Source organism: Vidua chalybeata, chromosome 11, assembly GCF_026979565.1.
Source record: "Vidua chalybeata isolate OUT-0048 chromosome 11, bVidCha1 merged haplotype, whole genome shotgun sequence".
NCBI lineage: Eukaryota > Metazoa > Chordata > Aves > Passeriformes > Viduidae > Vidua > Vidua chalybeata.
The window spans coordinates 19,062,634-19,080,709 of NC_071540.1; the positions used below are offsets into that span (position 1 = coordinate 19,062,634).

At 54.0% G+C, this 18,076-nt stretch overlaps 1 protein-coding gene across 1 annotated transcript; it reads right to left on the reverse strand.

The window, feature by feature from the left end:
* Positions 1–232: 232 nt before the first annotated feature.
* LOC128793774 (dual specificity protein phosphatase 22-A-like) lies at positions 233–16,880 on the reverse strand. Its single transcript, XM_053953183.1, has 7 exons — positions 16,867–16,880; positions 16,357–16,445; positions 15,768–15,850; positions 12,152–12,201; positions 7,620–7,694; positions 6,606–6,777; positions 233–1,591 (listed from the first exon to the last, which is right to left on the reverse strand). Exons 1-7 carry the CDS (start codon positions 16,878–16,880, stop codon positions 1,409–1,411), a joined length of 666 nt encoding a protein of 221 aa, XP_053809158.1. The 3' UTR covers positions 233–1,408.
* Between the last annotated feature and the right edge of the window lie 1,196 nt (positions 16,881–18,076).

Here is an 18,076-nt window from a genome sequence, read left to right on the forward strand (position 1 = left end):
TCTCCCTCTAAATAAATGGGAAAAAACCAATTTTTTTTCCCCCCTGCAATTCTATATCATGGCTAAACACGGAATATTTAAAACTTTTCGTTTTGCTGGTGGTTCTCATCAAGAAAATGGGAAGCAGGGCGGTCGTTTCAGTCCATCTCTGTATTCCCACCAGGAACACCACAAATCAAGTCCAGGCACCCTCAGGATTTAATCACTCTCTTCTTTATTAGTGAGTCACCCCTGGTGCTGTCACACGATGAGTACCCGAAAATCTTCATCGAGAGAATTCCTAGAAATGTTTTTAATCCCCTTTTTCTTAGAAGGACTTGCAGAACAGACATTTTTGAGTGGACAAACAGGGTAATTTTAGTAAAAGGCGGAGTTGGCACGGAAGGGTTGAAGGTTTCCAGGTGGAAGGGCTGAATCCACGGGATGGGACCCTCCTTGTAAGGCAGATGGGGGGAATTCCTGCCAAAGAAAGCTCTGGGAAAGCACAATCCCAGTTTGGGATGAAAAACTGGACATGGCCATGGGGTTTAGGTATTAAAAAGGCTTTTGGAGAGGGACAGAGTTAAATTGGTCCATGGGTTGAGTGAATCCAACCAAGCTTTTGGTTTCTTTGGCAAGCAGGGACATTCAGATGGGGCTCAGGGGAAACCCAAACCCACTCTGGCTCCAGGGATGGAGGCAGTGGGACAGGCACTGCTGGATTTCCCCCCTCCCTGGGGCTGGGATAAGGAAAATACCAGCTAAAAGGTAAATTTGGATTTACCTTTTTCCCCTCATCCCTTGGGCTGGGATAAGGAAAATACCAGCTAAAAGGTAAATTTGGATTTACCTTTCCCCTTATCCCTGGGGCTGGGATAAGGAAAATGCCAGCTAAAAGGTAAATTTGGATTTACCTTTTCCCCCTTATCCCTGGGGTTGGGATAAGGAAAATGCCAGATATTCACCTGCCAAGGACATGCACAGCGAGGGGCAGCCCCAAAACACCTCCAGCCCCTCTCCCCACCCCACTGGGCGCCAGCTGAGGCTCAGAGCACCCCCAAATCCCGGGATTCACCCCTCCTTCCTCAGGGAAGCAGAGGACAAGGTGGCCTCTCTCCATCTCCTCCCACCTTGGATTCCCGAGGTCTGCCCCACCTTTCCCGTGCCCTGCCAGCCCAGATATTGTCATGAGGAGAGAGGGACGGGGCTGGCTGCTGCTCTGAGGGTGGAAAGGTGGCTGCAATCCATTGGGAATGGGGGAATGGGACAGAGCAGGGCACTGCCACCGTTCCCTGGAGCTGGCAGGGAGGTCTGTGGGTCCTCCCTGTGGTGCTGGCAGCTTTGTGCCCTAGACACGAATCCCTGGAGGTGCTTGGCGAAGGGAAAACTGAGTTTTCCAAGCCCCAGAGGCCGGGAACAGCCTGGCTGCTTATCTGTTCATCCATCTGCTGCCAGCAGCGGTGCCACCTGCGCGGCAGGGAGGGGGCAAGGTGGGATCTGGGGAGCGGGGCCGGGAGCAATCCCTGCTCCCCTGCTGGCCCAGCAGGCGCTGCAGCTCCTCCTGGTCCTGGAAGGGGTTCCTGCCGTAATCCCGGCGGATCCAGGCGCGGTACTGCCAGTGAAACAGAGATTTTTGGAGTTAGGTTAACAAAATGGATTAAGCATTTATAATTTAGCTTGTAGAGTTATGTGTTGAATTTTCAACCTTTTACTTAAGAAACCTCTGCCTGGTACAAAGGGCATAGGAAAATGCAAATTTCTGAAGCCTCTTCCATAAAGAACAATGCCAGAAGAAGCAAAGAACCCAGATGAAGAAGCTCCTCTGTCTCCAAGCCTATCAAGACTGACAGACGTACTCAGATAAGCACCAAAGGACCAAAAGCGCACGCGCAGAGAGGAAAAGTTCAAAAGTTCAGCCATGAGGAAGACCACAATCTTCAGCCTCAGGACCACCGAGAGACCCCCGTACGACCACCACAGCAAACCAGGCGTGCCCAGAAGGGCGTGGACTTACTTAGTGTGAGAAGCGAGGACAGGCGGGGCCAGGGGTTGAATATGCATGAAAAGTTGTGCAATGTATTGCGTATGGAACGTCTTTGGGAATAAAGGTGTGGGTCACAAGTTTTGGAGAGCTCTCTCACTTGTGCCGGGCGCTGACGTACAGACCCACTTCATAACTACCCCAGATCGTGGAGTCTATTGATTTATTCCGCGTATCGTTTCACCAGGAAAAAGGCAGAAGAGGTTGTCAGGGTGACCTGGGCAGCTGAGAGACCCCAGGGCTGCGGCAGCTCCGGAGGAAAGCAGCGAGCGAAGCAATTCCTGCTGCGTCCGCAGGCACACCCAGCATGCAGGAAGGTCCCAATCCCACAGGAGCTCACACTCAGCACCCCGCAGATCAGTGCATCCCCCCATCCCAGCCCTCCCCACCTCCCCAGCCCAGCACAGAGCTGGCAGCACCCTCAGCCTCCCACACTGCCTGCAGCTGGGACAGCAGCTTTATTTATTCCTCCTTGCCAAGAAGCTGCTGCTGTTCCTCGTGTGCCTGAATTCCCGTAAGGAATGCTTCCCAAAGTTTTTTTGTTTTTTTTTTTTTTTTTCCCCCTCCACAAGCAGCACGGCCGAGTTGGTCCTTGCAAGGTGGGGCAGGTTTGTTGTCAGAGCACCTCGGGAGGTTGTGGGGAGCCTCTCACCCCACTGATCCCCCTTATTCCAGAGGCAGGAGCATCCTGGTGGCCAGGGGCCAGCTGGCAGCAGGCTGAGGCCTGGAAGCAAGGGATGATCCAGAGAAAGTTCCCGTTACTGCTGGGATGAGGAAACAGCCAGACAGTCCCAAATTGCAGCACGGAGGAGCGTGGGCAGGAAGGGGCAGCTCTGCCAGGATTCACCATTCTGGGCTCACAGGGGCTCTGCCATCTCCCTGAGGAGCTGGGATGCAGCTGCTCCAGCAAGGAAATACTGGCACGAGTGGCAGGAGCACACCCAGCAGCACCAAACAGCCCGAGGAAAGGATGGAGGGCACCTGTGAGTGCAAAGGGTGCGGAGAGGGGCCAAGCACTGGAGCCCTGGGGTGGGCACAGGGATGGGATGCAGCCAGGGGATCCAGAGGGAGAGGGAAACAGCTCCCAGCCTTGGCACCCCCAGGGTGAGGTGCCCTCGCTGTGGATTTGGGCTCCTGAATGGGCAGGAGCCACCAAGCTCCCAGAAAAAGTTTGGGATGCGGGGCAGCAGGATTGGCAGCTCAACACTGGATCAGCCACAAGAGAAAAAAAGCTTTAGACTGACGCTGGTGGTATCCCCCTCTCCTGCAGCCTGGGAAAATCAGCTGGGACAGGGGGGATTTCCACTGGGAATGTCTGGATTTCCCAACTCCACTGCAGGACTCACCAGGGCTGTCACACAGTTGCCACCTGCAAGCAGGGACATCCCTGCCCAGAGCAGCCCTGAGAGCCAGCCCTGTATTCCTTGAGAGAAAACACCCCCTGGGAAGTGAGAGCCACAGGGCTAGGGACAGGATTTGGGGTAAGACCCACGCCAGGATCTCATGGGGGGCACTTCCCTGTTGTGCAAGCCATCCAGAGGGATGGAGCTGCGTGGGAAGGGCTCAGCACCCAGCCTGGGAGCTGGCTCCACCATGCAGGGAAGGGGGAAGGAGTGGGTGGGAGATGGGGGAAGCTGCCAGGCATTTCCTCTTAAAACCAGAGCAAGAAGTGGTTCCAGCCCATTTCCTCCAGTGCTGAGTGCCAACCCACTGCCCTCCTCCTCCTCCTCCTCCTCCTCCTCCTCCTCCTCCTCTCTCCCAGGCCAGGAGCACCCAGCCCATCTGGGTAAAAGGCAGCCTGGCCACGGTGTGCCAGCACCATTCTGTCACCAGAATGCCCATCTGTGCCCTCTGTGACATCCACACTGTCCTGCCTGTGCCCGCTGACTCCCTTTTCTGACCTTACCCATCATCCTGCTGCTGCTCTTGGTCCCTTCCTTCCTTCTTTATCCCTCCAGCCCGGAGAAGCCCCATTTGCCAGCTTGAAACCACAGCTGCACGCTCCAGCAGCAGGGCTGGAGCATCTTCCCCATTCCTTCCTCCCATCTGAGCTCCCTGAGGTGAAGGAAACTGAGGCACCACAGCCCCTGGAGGTCCCCAGAAGGTCCAAGCTGTTCCTCACAGGTTTCAGCCACCGAGGATTGAGGCTTCCCACCCACGAGGGCCATTCCCTGCCCAGTGCTGACATCACAGGGAACACGGGTGGGAGTTTCAAGGAAAAGGCAGCTCTTGCTAAATCCCACGGACGGGAAAACACATCCTCAGCTGTGCCTTGGCTGTTTCAGGGAAAGGGTTGCAAAGCCACTGGCAAAACCGTGAGGTGATGGAAAAGCAGCTTCGAAGGGAAAGGGAGGAAATTGTGGCGTCCTTTGAGCCCAGCGTGGATCTGGGGAGCAGGAGGAGTAAGTGGGATGGAGGGGAGGGCACAGCAAACCCCACACCAGGGTCTGTGCTGGGCCAGAGCGTGGGAAGGGCTGGGGAGAGCTGGCCCAGCCAGGGGAAGCCCCGCAGGGAATCTCCAGCCCCGCGGGTGTTTTGTAATCCCCGGGAGCATTTTCCAGCCTCCTCCAGGGGCGTTTCTGGTGATAACGGGGCAGAGCCACATCCCTCATGTGACAGCACCCGGGGAAGGGAACTTGGCCTTGGGGACGGGGCTGGCCTTGGGGTCAGTGTCACGGGCTGTCCCTGCGCCCTCTGCGAGGACAGGAATCCCCTCCGAGGGTCCCGTTTGCCACGGGGCTGCAGGGCACGGGGGGGCTCCGAGGTTTAGGGGTGCCTCCAGGGGTGGCACCGGGTTTAGGGGTGACAGGAGCTGTGACATCCCTTGCACACGTCGTGTCCAGGGTTTCCCTTTCCTGGCAGAGGTGTCTGTGTCCCGTGGGAAGTTTGGGAGCCCAGGGATGGGTGAAGGAGCAGAGTCCAGAGTGGGAGGCTGGAGGCAGCTGGAGAGCCAGGTGGGAGCTGTGTGTGGCAGGCACATTCTTCTCTCTCTCAGGCTTTTTTCGCAGAGGAGCACAGAGAGAAGAAAGAGAAAATTTCTATTTCTGCTCCTTGTTTTTCCCATGTGGAATGTGTTTGGAGAATTGTTTACCTGGGGTGATTGCTTGGATGGATTCTGGTGAGGATTGTTTGAGCCTGATGGCCAATCCAACCCAATCCAATCCAATCCAATCCAACCCAACCCAATCCAATCCAATCCAACCAACCCAATCCAATCCAATCCAATCCAATCCAATCCAATCCAATCCAATCCAATCCAACCCAACCCAATCCAATCCAATCCAATCCAATCCAACCCGATCCAGTCCAATCCAGTCCAATCCAACCCAACCCAATCCAACCCAATCCAATCCAATCCAATCCAATCCAACCCAATCCAACCCAACCCAACCCAATCCAATCCAATCCAATCCAATCCAATCCAATCCAATCCAACCCAACCCAATCCAATCCAATCCAATCCAATCCAATCCAGTCCAATCCAATCCAATCCAACCCAATCCAACCCAATCCAACCCAATCCAATCCAATCCAACCCAATCCAGTCCAATCCAACCCAATCCAATCCAATCCAATCCAATCCAATCCAATCCAATCCAATCCAATCCAACCCAACCCAATCCAATCCAATCCAGTCCAATCCAATCCAATCCAACCCAATCCAGTCCAACCCACCTGTGGCTGGACTCTCAGAGAGGGTCAGGAGTTGTGAGTTAGACATGGTAGTTAGAAAAGTAGATAGGCAGTTTTACCATCTCCTTTAAATAGTATATTAATGTATTCTAGCATAGTTATAATAAAGAAATCATTCAGCCTTCTGAGCTGGAGCCACACATCAGCATTTCTTCCCACCTGGTTCACCTGCACTTACAATAGCTGTGCTTTTAAAAGCCTTTTCCTTTGCTTTTTAAGGTCTTTCCCTTTGCCTTTCAAGGCCTTTCCCTCTGCTTCCGAAGGCTTCCCAGGTCAAAAGTGCAGCTCTGACCTCTGCACTAAGTGCTCTCCCAGCTGCTGGAATCCAGCTCGGCTCTGCTCCATCCTCCCTGCCCTGCACGGGCTGGGAACGCAGCCAGCCCGAGCTGCTGCTCTCCCAAAACCTGCTGCCCCACCTCGTTTTGGGGAGGAAATAGGAGATTTCTCCACCCACACCTGCTCCTGCCTGTCACCTGCCTCTGAGAGCAGGGCACTGCTGGCAGAGGGAGCCCTGGCAGATCCAAGCGTGCCCAGACATCCCGAAACTCCTCACAAGAGCCTTCCTCCCTCTCCACTCCCCCTCTCCGTGCTGCATTCCCGGGAATTGGCCCAGCTCCTTCCTGAGGTTCCCAAGGGACAAACTGCTCTCCCATCCCTCCCGCTGCATCCCAACTCGAGAAAACAAGTTTAGGGTTTTTGAGAGCTTTTTGAAGTGCGCTCACACAATATCAAGGCAATTTTTTTTTTTTTTTTTTTTAGATTCCTTTTTGTTTTTTGCACACAAATCCTCAACATTCCCCAAATCCAGCTGGGGCAGACAGAGAGCTGCATGCAGAGGAGGCGTGCCTGGTCGCAAAAACAAAAACAAAACGTCCCTCAGAGGGGGCCTTACCTGGTGGAGCAGGGTGCTCTCGTATTCCTGCAGCTGCTGCTGGAACCCGGCGTTGGGGCTGGCGTAGGAGCGCACGGCCCTGGTGGCAGCCAGGCAGCTCTGCCAGCCCAGCTCTGTCACTGTCATCAGGTATGCCACCAGGACCGTGGTGCTGCGGGACACCCCGGCCAGGCTGGGCGGCCGAGGAGGCGCGTCAGGGAGGGGATCCCGCGGGAATCACCCCTGGGATGCACGTTCCCTCGCTGGCAGGGTGGGTTGGGAGGGGATAAGGAGCTCTCTCTCTCTCTCTCTCACACTTTCACTGCTGTTGTCACCTCCCTGTCCCCTGCTCAGGCCTGTCCCACATCCTGGATGCTCGGGTGGTCAGTGCAAGGGGAACCCATCCCTGTGGATCCAAAGGCCTTCCCGTGGCTCTCCTTGCTGCTCTGTGCCTCCTCCTCTCCTTCCTTCCCCTCCCCAGTGATGTTCAACACCAAGGACACTTTTTGGGAGCCCATGCCTGATGCCTCAGGTTTTGGCTTTTCTATTTTTCACATTCTGTGCTGCTTTAGAGTGCAGTTCTGAGCTCCATATTATGGGATGGTGAGCTCTCTGCACAGAGCAGGGACACAAAACAATTCCTTCTCCAGCTGGGCACCAAGGACAAATGATCCAAATCTCAGGCCCAGGAGCACAAACAGCGTGGGCTGGAGAGAGAAAAACAAGCAGGATGGGAGTGCCTGGGCTAAAGCTGGAATGGGACAATGAACTGCAAGGTGCAAATGGAGCAGAGCTGATCCCAGTGAGAGCCCCCGGGAGCGCTCGTGCATTTTGGGACCATTTTGGTTCCTCTTGGGTGCAGCCCTGGCTGGGCTCTGGTGCTGCCCAAGGTGGATCCATGGAGGAGATCCTTTGAATCAATCCCTGCTTTATTCTGTAACTCTGCCCAGCCTCTGCTCCAGCTCAGCCTTCCCAAGGCATCATCCCCAGCTCCCAGAGGACGGACGGGGTGTGAGGGGTCACAGCAGCTCTCACCAGTGCACCAGGCAGCCTCCCCCTCCGAGCCGGCACTCGTGGATGAACTGGATGCACTCCTTAAAATGCTGCAGCCTGCAGGGAGAGAGGCACAGGTGAGCAGGGAAGGGCTGGCTGTCCCTGCAGGGCACCAGGACACCCTGCAAACAGCAGCACTGTCACTCCCGAGGGTTTTCCACCACCCTGGGGCCACCAGCGTGGGGTGGGAGCAGAAATCTTTCCTCTGCCAGGTGAAGGTGATGCCTCACGTTTAGTTTTATATTTGTCACATTCTGTGCTGCTTTAGTGTGTGGGTCTGGGCTTCATATAAGGAGACAGTAATCTCTCTTCACAGAGCAGGGAGACAAAACAATTCCTTCTCCAGCTGGGGACCCAAAGACAGCCAATCCAGACCTCAAGCTCAAGAGCACAAACAGCGTGGGCTGGAGACAGAAAAACAAGCAGGATGGGAGTGCCTGGGCTGGAGCTGGAATGGGACAATGAACTGCAAGGTGCAAATGGAGCAGAGCTGATCCCAGTGAGAGCCCCCATGACCAGTTGTCCATTTTTGGGACCATTTTGGTTCCTCTTGGGTGCAGCCCTGGCTGGGCTCTGGTGCTGCCCAAGGTGGATCAATGGAGGAGATCCTTTGAATAAATCCCTGCTTTATTCTGTGACTCTGCCCAGCCTCTTCCTCTCTAAGGAAATAACCTGGGAGACTCCCCAGGGGGTTTCCTCCTTCCTGAGGGATCAAGGAATGAGGGTGATGCCATCAGAAAAACCAGCTCAGCCCGGGGGGCACAGCCTGCAGGGAAAGGTGTCACCTCCTGCCCAAGGGACACAAACGTGTCCCAGTTATCCTGCCTCACCCCTCGCTGCCAAACTGTGCCAAAAACACCTGCCTTCCTCCTAGGGAGAGATGGAGAGATGCCAGCAGGGAAGGAGAAAGGGAGGAAGGGAGGAAGGGAAAGAAAAGGGGAAAAGGGGGAAAAAAAGGGGGAAATGGAAAAAAAGAGAAAAAGGAGAAAAAAAAGGGAAAGGGGGGAAAAGGGGAAAAAAAGGGGAAAAAGGGGGAAAAGGGGGAAGGAAAAAAGGGAAAAAGTAGAAATAAAAAGGGGGAAAGGAGAAAAAAAAGGGAAAGGGGGAAAAAGGGAAAAGGAAGGAAAAAGGGAAAAGGGGGGGAAAGGGGGGAAAAGGGGGGGAAGGGCAAAAAGGGAAAAAAGGGGAAAAGGAGAAAAAAGGGAAAAGAGAGAAAAAAGGGAAAAGGTGGGGAAAGGGAGAAAAGGGGAAAAAGGGAAAAAGGGGGGGAAAGGGAAAAAATGTGAAAAAGGGGGAAAATGGGAAAAGGGTAAAAGGGAATAAAAAGGGAAAAAAAGGGGGGAAAAAGGGGAGGAGACATTTTGCCCCCACTCACAGGAAGGCACAGAGGGGTGGGCACAGCACGGCTTGCCCGTGGATTGCTGCCTGCATTCCCGGGAGCACACCCAGGAGGGAGCAGATTGTCCCAGCCCAGAGCATTTCACAGCAAAACGGGGCAGGTGGGAGATTCCTGATGGAGACCTGGAGAGCAGGATAAGGAATTCCCAGTGTTCGGAGTGGACAGAGCAGGCTCTGGTGAGACACATCCCTGCTGTTATCCCTGGGTGGGATTCCAGGAGCTGCTGTGATGCTGAGCCAGATATTCCTCTCCTTCCAATTAAACCTGCCCATCCCTACCCTCCCCCTCAGCCACGCCGAGCCCTGGGGCACTTTTGGGGCAGAAAATCTCTTTCTGGTCACTTGTCCTCCCTGGCCACCCAGCCCTGGGTTTTCCAGGAGGAGAAGTGTTGGAAGCCTGGATATTGAGAATTTTAGATTTGCTGTCTAAAACAGGCACTGACCTCCAAGAGAAAAATACCTTTGACCTAAAACCATAGAAAAAGCCTCCAAAATGAAATACTAAAACTAAAATTATGAGTGTGTAAAAGTATCTAATATCACATAGTAGAAAACTTTAGGGTTTTAGAATGTAGTAATATATGTAAAACAAAATAAAAGTCTTAAAACAAAAACTAGTCCTTTTTCATAAGTTTAAGTAGTATTGTGTAATTAAATACAAAAATCCACATTACAAGCCACAGGTATTAAGTTATTAACTTAAAAATTAGTTATAAAATAGTCAAGTTAAAAATAAAAATAATTTAAGTATCATTAATTAAACCGTTTATCCTTAAAAAACCTTATAAAAAAAAAAAGAGACACAACTCCATTTTCAACTTACTAAAGCACTATAAACCTCACAATTTGTGAAACTGGAATATAAATTAAAACCAAACGAAAAAATCTAAACAAAAAAAAAAAAAAAAAAAAAAAAAACTCACACATTTAATCCCAACCTTAACAAAAAAATCCCAAAAATCCACAGAGCAGAGGGTCCCTTTGGCAGAACCTCTGCTGCGGCGCCGGACTTCCTCTGCTCCGCGTGACGGGGTGGGCGGGAGCCACGGAGCCTTCCTGATTTCTCAGAAGCCAAGGCTTGACCTCCCGCAGTTATTCCCACTGGGTGCCTTGCCAAGGGAGCTGCTTTCCCTCTGGGAACTCTCCAGAGTCTCCTCCATCACTGCTAGCCCATGGAAAAGGGGGTTTGTTCTTCGCCCTGCCCCGGGAGCGCCCGGCTCGGCACTGTCCGAGGAGCCAAAGATGAATTTATTCAGGAATCGCAGGGGGTTCTGCTTCCCAGGAACAGGAGGAGAGATGAGGGAGTGTCTGATAGCGTGATCAGGTTAAAAATACCTGGCCTCTCATTCCTGGAAGGAGATGTCAGTCCAAGGATCCTCCAGCAAATGGAGCGTCACCACGTGGGAGGATTTTTCCTGCCCAAGTGATGCCTCAGGTTTTGGCTTTTCTATTTTTCACATTCTGTGCTGCTTCAGAGTTCAGTTCTGAGCTCCATATTATGGGATGGTGAGCTCTCTGCACAGAGCAGGGAGACAAAACAATTCCTTCTCCAGCTGGGGACCAAGGACAAATGATCCAAACCTCAGGCCCAAGAGCACAAACAGCGTGGGCTGGAGAGAGAAAAACAAGCAGGATGGGAGTGCCTGGGCTAAAGCTGGAATGGGACAATGAACTGCAAGGTGCAAATGGAGCAGAGCTGATCCCAGTGAGAGCCCCCGGGAGCGCTCGTGCATTTTGGGACCATTTTGGTTCCTCTTGGGTGCAGCCCTGGCTGGGCTCTGGTGCTGCCCAAGGTGGATCCATGGAGGAGATCCTTTGAATCAATCCCTGCTTTATTCTGTAGCTCTGCCCAGCCTCTGCTCCAGCTGAGCCTTCACAAAGCATCAAAATCTTGTCCCAGGGCATTTCCCTGCTTGTCCTGCTGACCTTCACAGAGCAGACAACATCCCCCAGGGCCTGCAGGTGCTGCCCACTCAGCTCCGAACTCTCCAGATCCCAGTCCTCCCCTTCAGCCCCTCGGCAGGAGCAGCAGGAATGTTCTTTGCTTGCAAGGACACGATGCTCGTGCCCCCAGCCCGCATCCCTGTCCCAACCCACCCCAAAGGGATTTGGCTGCCCCATCCATCCTCACCCACTCCACGGGTGTTTTTCCCACAGGGAAAGCTCTGCCTGTGCTTTTCCAGCCTCCAAGCGTGGGATCAGGGGGTGGAATTAGTGCTGAGAGCTGCTGAGCTCCCGAATCACAAGCAGGACACAAAGTTCACCAGGATTGTGAAATCCAAGGCATAAACTGACAAGCAGAAAATAGTTTCTTGAATAACTCTTCCTTCCTGCAGGCAGCCTTATCTTCTTTTTTTTTTTTTTCCCTCCTTTTTTTTTTTTCCCTTTCGTAGACACGCCACAAGCGCAAAGAAATGAGCGAAGGGGGAAAAAAATAACAACCAAAAATCCCAGTTCTTGCTGAGGCAGGGTTTTCTTGTAAAGCTTCTCTTTCCGCTCAGCCAGAGCATGAGCAAGCAGGATTCCACCCCTGGGCACAGCTGCTCCCAAGGATGCTGGAAAATCCAGCACCTCCACAGGCAGGGCCTTGGAAATTAAGTTTTGATGCTTTTTAGGGCTTGATTGGAGAGAACAATCCCATGGATTTGCCAATTTGCTGGTGCAAACCCAAAGGAGCAACATCCCACAAAATCCTGGGAATTCCTCCCAGCTCCTCTCAGCAGCTTCATCTCCACAACAGCATTCCAAGAGTTATAAGCATGGGTGCTTTATATGGCAAAAATAATTTATACTTTAATAAATTTCTCTTTAAAAGAAAAAAAATGCCCTGAACACTGACACAAATCATCTTTCTAACACTCCAATTTTCAAACCTGGCCAGTGGAACAACTCTGAAACGTGACAAAAAATTACATTGCCTGACTGCAAGCACACATTAAAAATAGATTTTAAGCCCTAAAATGTTATTTACCACACAAAGATGAGCCTGAGCTCCTGGGAAGCTCAGGGGTTATGTGAAATTTCACAGCATGAATGGACTAAACCTTCATCCTGCAGAACCTGAGCTTTTATCGACCAACACCTGCCAACAGGAAAAAGGATGGGAAATCACTTACAGGTTTTGACTGGATGAATCCGAGGCCGAGATACACAGATAGGTCATGTCCTGCAATACCAAATAAAATAGTCATGAAATACCTCCAAGAATCACAAAATCCTCCACTTCTCTCTCTTTTTTTCCTTCCTCAGCTGACCTTGAGGGGAGAAAAAAGCTGAAAACCACTTTGGGGTTTGCTGCACTGCAATGGACAGGTGCACCCATCCCACCCCATTGATTTCCTCTCAGTCCCACAGGACAGGCCAGGCTGTGGGGCCAACTAAAATATTCAGGAGCCCCCCCAAAACCGAGCCAGGGAGCCCCAAACTCCACCAGGAAGACGTGCACTGACAAAGCCACTCTCATCAATGAGTTATTTCCTCCCCGTCCTTTTAATACCCCATAAATCATCTGCTGCCTGCTGGCCTAGGTCAGATTACTTTCCTCTCCTTAAAACATCGCTTCCTCGATCCTCCCTGTTCGGAGCTAAATTTAGATCCTTTTTATCTGGGGGTTGGGGTTTTGGGGTTTTTTTTAATCCTTTCTTAGCAAAATTGGGGGGGGGAGATCCCGCAGCCAGAGCGCCAGGGATTGCCCCATCTCCGTCAGGTCCCTCCTGGCTCAGGCAGCCCAACCCCCTGCACCACCCTCCAGCCCAGGAGGCTGGAAAAATCGGATTATTTATGGAAGGAAGGGGCAGAGCAGGACGGGCACTGGGATAGTTCTGTGCTGCGATGACCCACAGGCTTTCCGTGCATCACCTCATCCACAGCTCCACGCCTGGTGCCATCCCAGCCTCTCCCCAGGCTGGGAAGAGCCACCAGGCCACCAAATCCACCGTGGAGAAGCCAAAAGGACCTGAAGCCACCCCCCCGGGCCGGGACGAACCCGGCGGCTCCTCACGGGGCCGGGTGTCCCCGTCCCGGGGCCGCCACGGCAGCGGTGCCGGGGATTGCGGTCACGGCTCGGGGCCGTGATTGACACATTGCAAAACCCCCCCGGCGCTTCCGCTTCCCTCTGCGGGCTTTGCTCCGTGGTGTAAGCGCTGTGTGCGCTTTGCTCCGCGGTGTAAGTGCTCTGAGCACTTTGCTTCATGGTGTAAACACTGTGTTCACTTTGCTCCGTGGTGTAAGCGCTGCATGCACTTTGCTCCGTGGTGTAAGTGCTCTGAGCACCTTGCTCCGTGGTGTAAGCGCTGCGTGCGCTTTGCTCCGCAGTGTAAGTGCTCTGAGCACTTTGCTTCATGGTGTAAGCGCTGTGTGCGCTTTGCTCCATGGTGTAAGCACTGCGTGCGCTTTGCTCCGCAGTGTAAGTGCTCTGAGCACTTTGCTTCATGGTGTAAGCGCTGTGTGCGCTTTGCTCCGTGGTGTAAGCGCTGCGTGCACTTTGCTCCACGGTGTAAGCACTGCATGCGCTTTGCCCCATGGTGTAAATGCTCTGAGCATTTTGCTCCATGGTGTAAGTGCTGCATGCACTTTGCTCCATGGTGTAAATGCTCTGAGCACTTTGCTTCATGGTGTAAGCGCTGCATGCGCTTTGCTCCATGGTGTAAATGCTCTGAGCACTTTGCTCCATGGTGTACGTGCTGCGTGCACTTTGTTCCGTGGTATAAATGCTCTGAGCATTTTGCTCCATGGTGTAAGTGCTGTGTGTGCTTTGCTCTGTGATGTAGGTGTTCTGAGCACTTTGCTCCGTGGTGTAAGTGCTCCATGCACTTTGCTCCATGGCATAAGCACTGTGTGCATGGTGTAAGTGCTCTGAGAGCTTTGCTCCCCATTGTAAGCACTCTCTGTGCTTTGCTCTCCGCTCTAAGTGCTCCAAGCACTTTGCTCCATGGTGTAAGCACTCTGAGCGTTTTGCTCCATGCTGTAAGCGCTCCGAGTGCTTTGCTCCCCGGTGTAAGCACTCCCTGTGCTTTGCTCTGCATTGTAAGCGCTCCAAGCACTTTGCTCCGTGGTGTAAGTGCTCTGAGAGCTTTCCTCTCCCTTGTGAGCACTCCGAGCGCTTTGCTCCCTGGTGTAAGCGCTCCCTGTGCTTTGCTCTGCGTTGTAAGCACTCTGAGCGCTTTGCTCCATGGTGTAAGCACTCCAAGCACTTTGCTCCATGGTGTAAGCACTCCGAGCGCTTTGCTCCCTGGTGTAAGCGCTCTCTGTGCTTTGCTCCCCGGTGTAAGCACTCCAAGCGCTTTGCTCCATGGTGTAAGCACTCCGAGCGCTTTGCTCCCCGGTGTAAGCACTCCGAGCGCTTTGCTCCCCGGTGTAAGCACTCCGAGCGCTTTGCTCCCTGGTGTAAGCGCTCTCTGTGCTTTGCTCCCCGGTGTAAGCACTCCAAGCACTTTGCTCCATGGTGTAAGCACTCCGAGCACTTTGCTCCCCGTCTGGCCCAGCCCCGCGCTCGCCAGCCCTGGCTGCTGCCCCGGCCCCGGCCCGTTTGTCCTTCCCCGTGGCCCTGTCCCACTCCCGGTACCCAACGCCTCAGCAGGGAACGGCCCCAGCTGGGCTTCTCTTGGGGATCCCCCCGCGGTGGCCCCAAAAGGATGAGGGGTCCTGCTGGTCCCCTTCCCTTCCTGCAGCATCCCAACACTGGGGTGAAGCACCCCCGGCACCAGGAGGATGTGGAGCTGCGGGAGAGTCCACGGGAGCCAGGGATACTCCAAAAGCTGGGAAAACTGCTCTGGAGGCAGCCTGGGAGAGCTGGGGGTGCTCACATGGAGAGGAGAAGCTCCAGGGAGAGCTCAGAGCCCTTCCAGGGCCTAAAGGGGATCCAGGAGAGCTGGAGAGGGACTGGGGACAAGGGATGGAGGGACAGGACACAGGGAGTGGCTCCCACTGCCAGAGAGTGGATTTAGATGGGATTTGGGGAAGGAATTGTTTCCTGGGAGGGTGGGCAGGGCCTGGCACAGGTGCCCAGAGCAGCTGTGGCTGCCCCTGCATCCCTGGAACGTCCAAGGGCAGGTTGGACATTGGGGCTTGGAGCAGCCTGGGATGGTGGAAGGTGCCCTTGTCCCCCACCAGTTATCCACACCCCACGGCCGTGCCCCTCACTCCTCCTGGCGCACGGAACCATCCGGGCAGGGTTTGTGCACGAGCGACCTGTCCCACGCCTCTGCCACCACCCCCTGCAGGAGGGCAGCTCCCTCCTGCCTCAGTTTCCCCACCCAGGATCCCGCAGCGCTCCGGGGACGCCGAGCAGGCAGTGCCAGCTCCGGTTGCGGGTCCCGCCGTGTCCCCTCTCCATTCGCGGGGCGCCGCCGCCCTCTCGTGGGGACCCCCCGGCAGCACCGGGCACCCGCCGGGCGCGGCCCCGCAGCGCTTCGGGTCCTGCCTGCTCCCCCCCAAAAACACCACCGAGCTGCCCCCTCCCCAAATCCATCACTGAGCCCCTTTGGGCAGCATCGCCTGGCGTCAATCGGTGTAAATCGGTGTAAATCGGTGTAAATCGGTGTAAATCGGTGTAAATCGGTGTAAATCGGTGTAAATCGGTGCAAATCGGTGCAAATCGGTGCAAATCGGTGCAAATCGTTCAAATCCAGCATTGCTTCTCCCCAGGCCAGGAGAAGCTCCTGGATGTCCCTTCCCAGCTCCTGCTGCCCTGGGTGGTCCCCAGACCCCCCCCCCCCCCAGCCAGGCACGCACCTCCAGCACGGGCTTGGCACGGTTGTGGACGGACAGGATGTGGGTCACCCCCTTCCTCAGCAGGTTCTCATGGTCCTCAGAGTCTGGAAACGGGAGCCACGTGGGAATTAGCTGCCCTGCTGGGACCCACTGGCCACCCCCACTCACCACCCCCCACCCCCTGACCCCCATTCCAGCCCTTCCCGCTGCCTCTCATCCCACACGGTGCAGGGAGGAGATTGGACTCCTCCTTCCAGGCAAAATCCCCCTGGGATGCACTGGGTACTCAGCAGGTTCCTAAAGCCATCCCCCAAATCAGAAGTTACCCTGAGAACTCAGACAAGGCTGTTGTGTCCTTGCTGTTGAGGAGGTTTCCAGATATGCTGTGAATTTCCAGGGGTTCCAGCGTGGCTGGTGACCACAGCTCCCAGTGGACATCCCTTTCCTGGGCTGGACTGGGATCACTGGGATGGGGATTTGGGGCAGCTCTGGAAGATGCTGAGATTCCCAGTTGGGAGCACATGGAGTTGCCAAGGAGAGGAATCCTCCAGCCTTGCCAGCTGCCCAAGGATCCCAAAGCACCACGGAGGGGCAAGGGAAAGACACTCACCATGAATATTCCCCAGGTAGAGGCCGGTGACAATCTGGGAGGTGACAAAAAGGAGAGAGAATTCAGATGGCACCAGGAACAAGGTACATCTGATGTGGTGGGAATGAGCTCCAGCAGGACCAGGACAGCTGGCACCAAACTCCCCGGGCCATGCCAAACCAAGCACCCAAATCCATGGATCATCTTCATAAACAGCCAGGAAAGGCTGAGCCCAATCCCCTCAGGAGAGCAGAGCTCAGGAAAAACTCAGCACAGAGATGGGAGGAGTTTGGATGTGATCCTCTGGAGTTTCAAAGGTTGCATCTGCCAGCTGGGGATTGATGGATGCTATTTATAGCAGGATTGCTATTTATTGCAGTTAAGAGATGTCAAGGCTGCAAATTTGGTCTCCAACTCGCTGCTGCAGGGTTATGAAGGAGAAAAGGGACAGTTGAGGGTGTTTAAGGGGTGTAAGAACCTGCCAGAGCATTTCCAGAGGCAAAGAAAGACAGAGGTGATTATCAGCTGGACCTGCTGGTGCCCATGTGGCAGAACAGCCCTGGTTTGAGGAGTTTTAGGGTTTTCAACAGCACTGAGCCACATCCAGCTGAACCCCAGCCCATTCCTGGGTGCAAACTCGTGGATTCAGCACACCACAAACTGCGAAGGGGAATGCAGAGCCCTGCATCTTATGGAGTCCAAAACTGGATCCTACAAAAGCGTCTGCACCAATCCAGCCCTTGGCAACAACAGCCTGGGCTCCCCAAAAGGGTTTGGTGGCACTGGGGGGCTGTAAAAGGCACTTTGCCTGTCAGCCTGAGTTCACAGGGGGTGAATACCCAGTGTTAAACCACATCAGAGCCATGCACAGAGGGAGTTTGCCCTGATCTGATCTCTCTGTTGGTGTCCCAGAGTCTAATTTTAAACTGGAGGACTCACATTCCAAGTGGTTATTTAAGGACACCAACAGAAATTGATCCCCTCCTCCAGCCCTGGAGGAAAAAGCAGCACTGAAACCACACTTCCCCACTGCTGGGGCACACCCCGAGGGTAGAAAGGGGGGAATTTCCCTGCAAGGACCCCTGTTATCCCTGAGGATGAAAATGCCAAGGTTTTACCACCCCAGGGATGAGCACTTAATGCCAGCTGTCACTTTTCTGACACCTGCAGACACCGAGCTCTTCACCTCGGATATAAACCTTGGATTTAAATCCCTGTTTGTTTTCCTAATTCTCTTGAAGTGCTTAGAATTCCAAAGGGCTGTGGGAAAGGGGAAGGTGCAGATAGCTGTGTTTAGGGATCTGGGAAGTGCATCCATGGGCTGCAGAAGAAGAGGACGTGCTGGCCACCATCCCACTGTCCCCCTGTACCTTGCTCATTCCAGTCCCCATGGATTTTCTCTGCCCAGGATCAGGATTTGGGTGGTTTCTCAGTCTCCAGGGCTACCTGCAAACAAACACCCAAAATTCCCAGGGAGGATGGTGAGATCTGACCCCCTCCCAGAGCAGGAGGAAGGGAAATAAGCCAGGAGGGGAGCAAGCAGAGCCCTGGAAAACTCAGCTCACCTGAGGCTGCTCCGGCAGGTCTCGCTGCTGCTCTGGAGGGAAAGGGAGCAGAGAGTAGCTGGTGCCAGGAAGGGGAGGATGAAATAAGGATCTGGGATCGTGGCGAGGCTCAGGTTTCTCTCCTGGCCTTCATGGGGTTCCACAGCTTTTTGGAAGGACAGTCCCAGGAGGAAGAA

What these genes read in the sequence shown, in the direction of transcription:
- LOC128793774 (XM_053953183.1), bottom strand. An exon ending in GTGCCAAGCCCGTGCTGGAG is followed by an intron (nt 12,202 to 15,767) that starts GTGCGTGCCTGG and finishes TTGGTATTGCAG; the next exon opens with GACATGACCTATCTGTGTAT. An exon ending in AGAGCACCCTGCTCCACCAG is followed by an intron (nt 1,592 to 6,605) that starts GTAAGGCCCCCT and finishes TTTCACTGGCAG; the next exon opens with TACCGCGCCTGGATCCGCCG.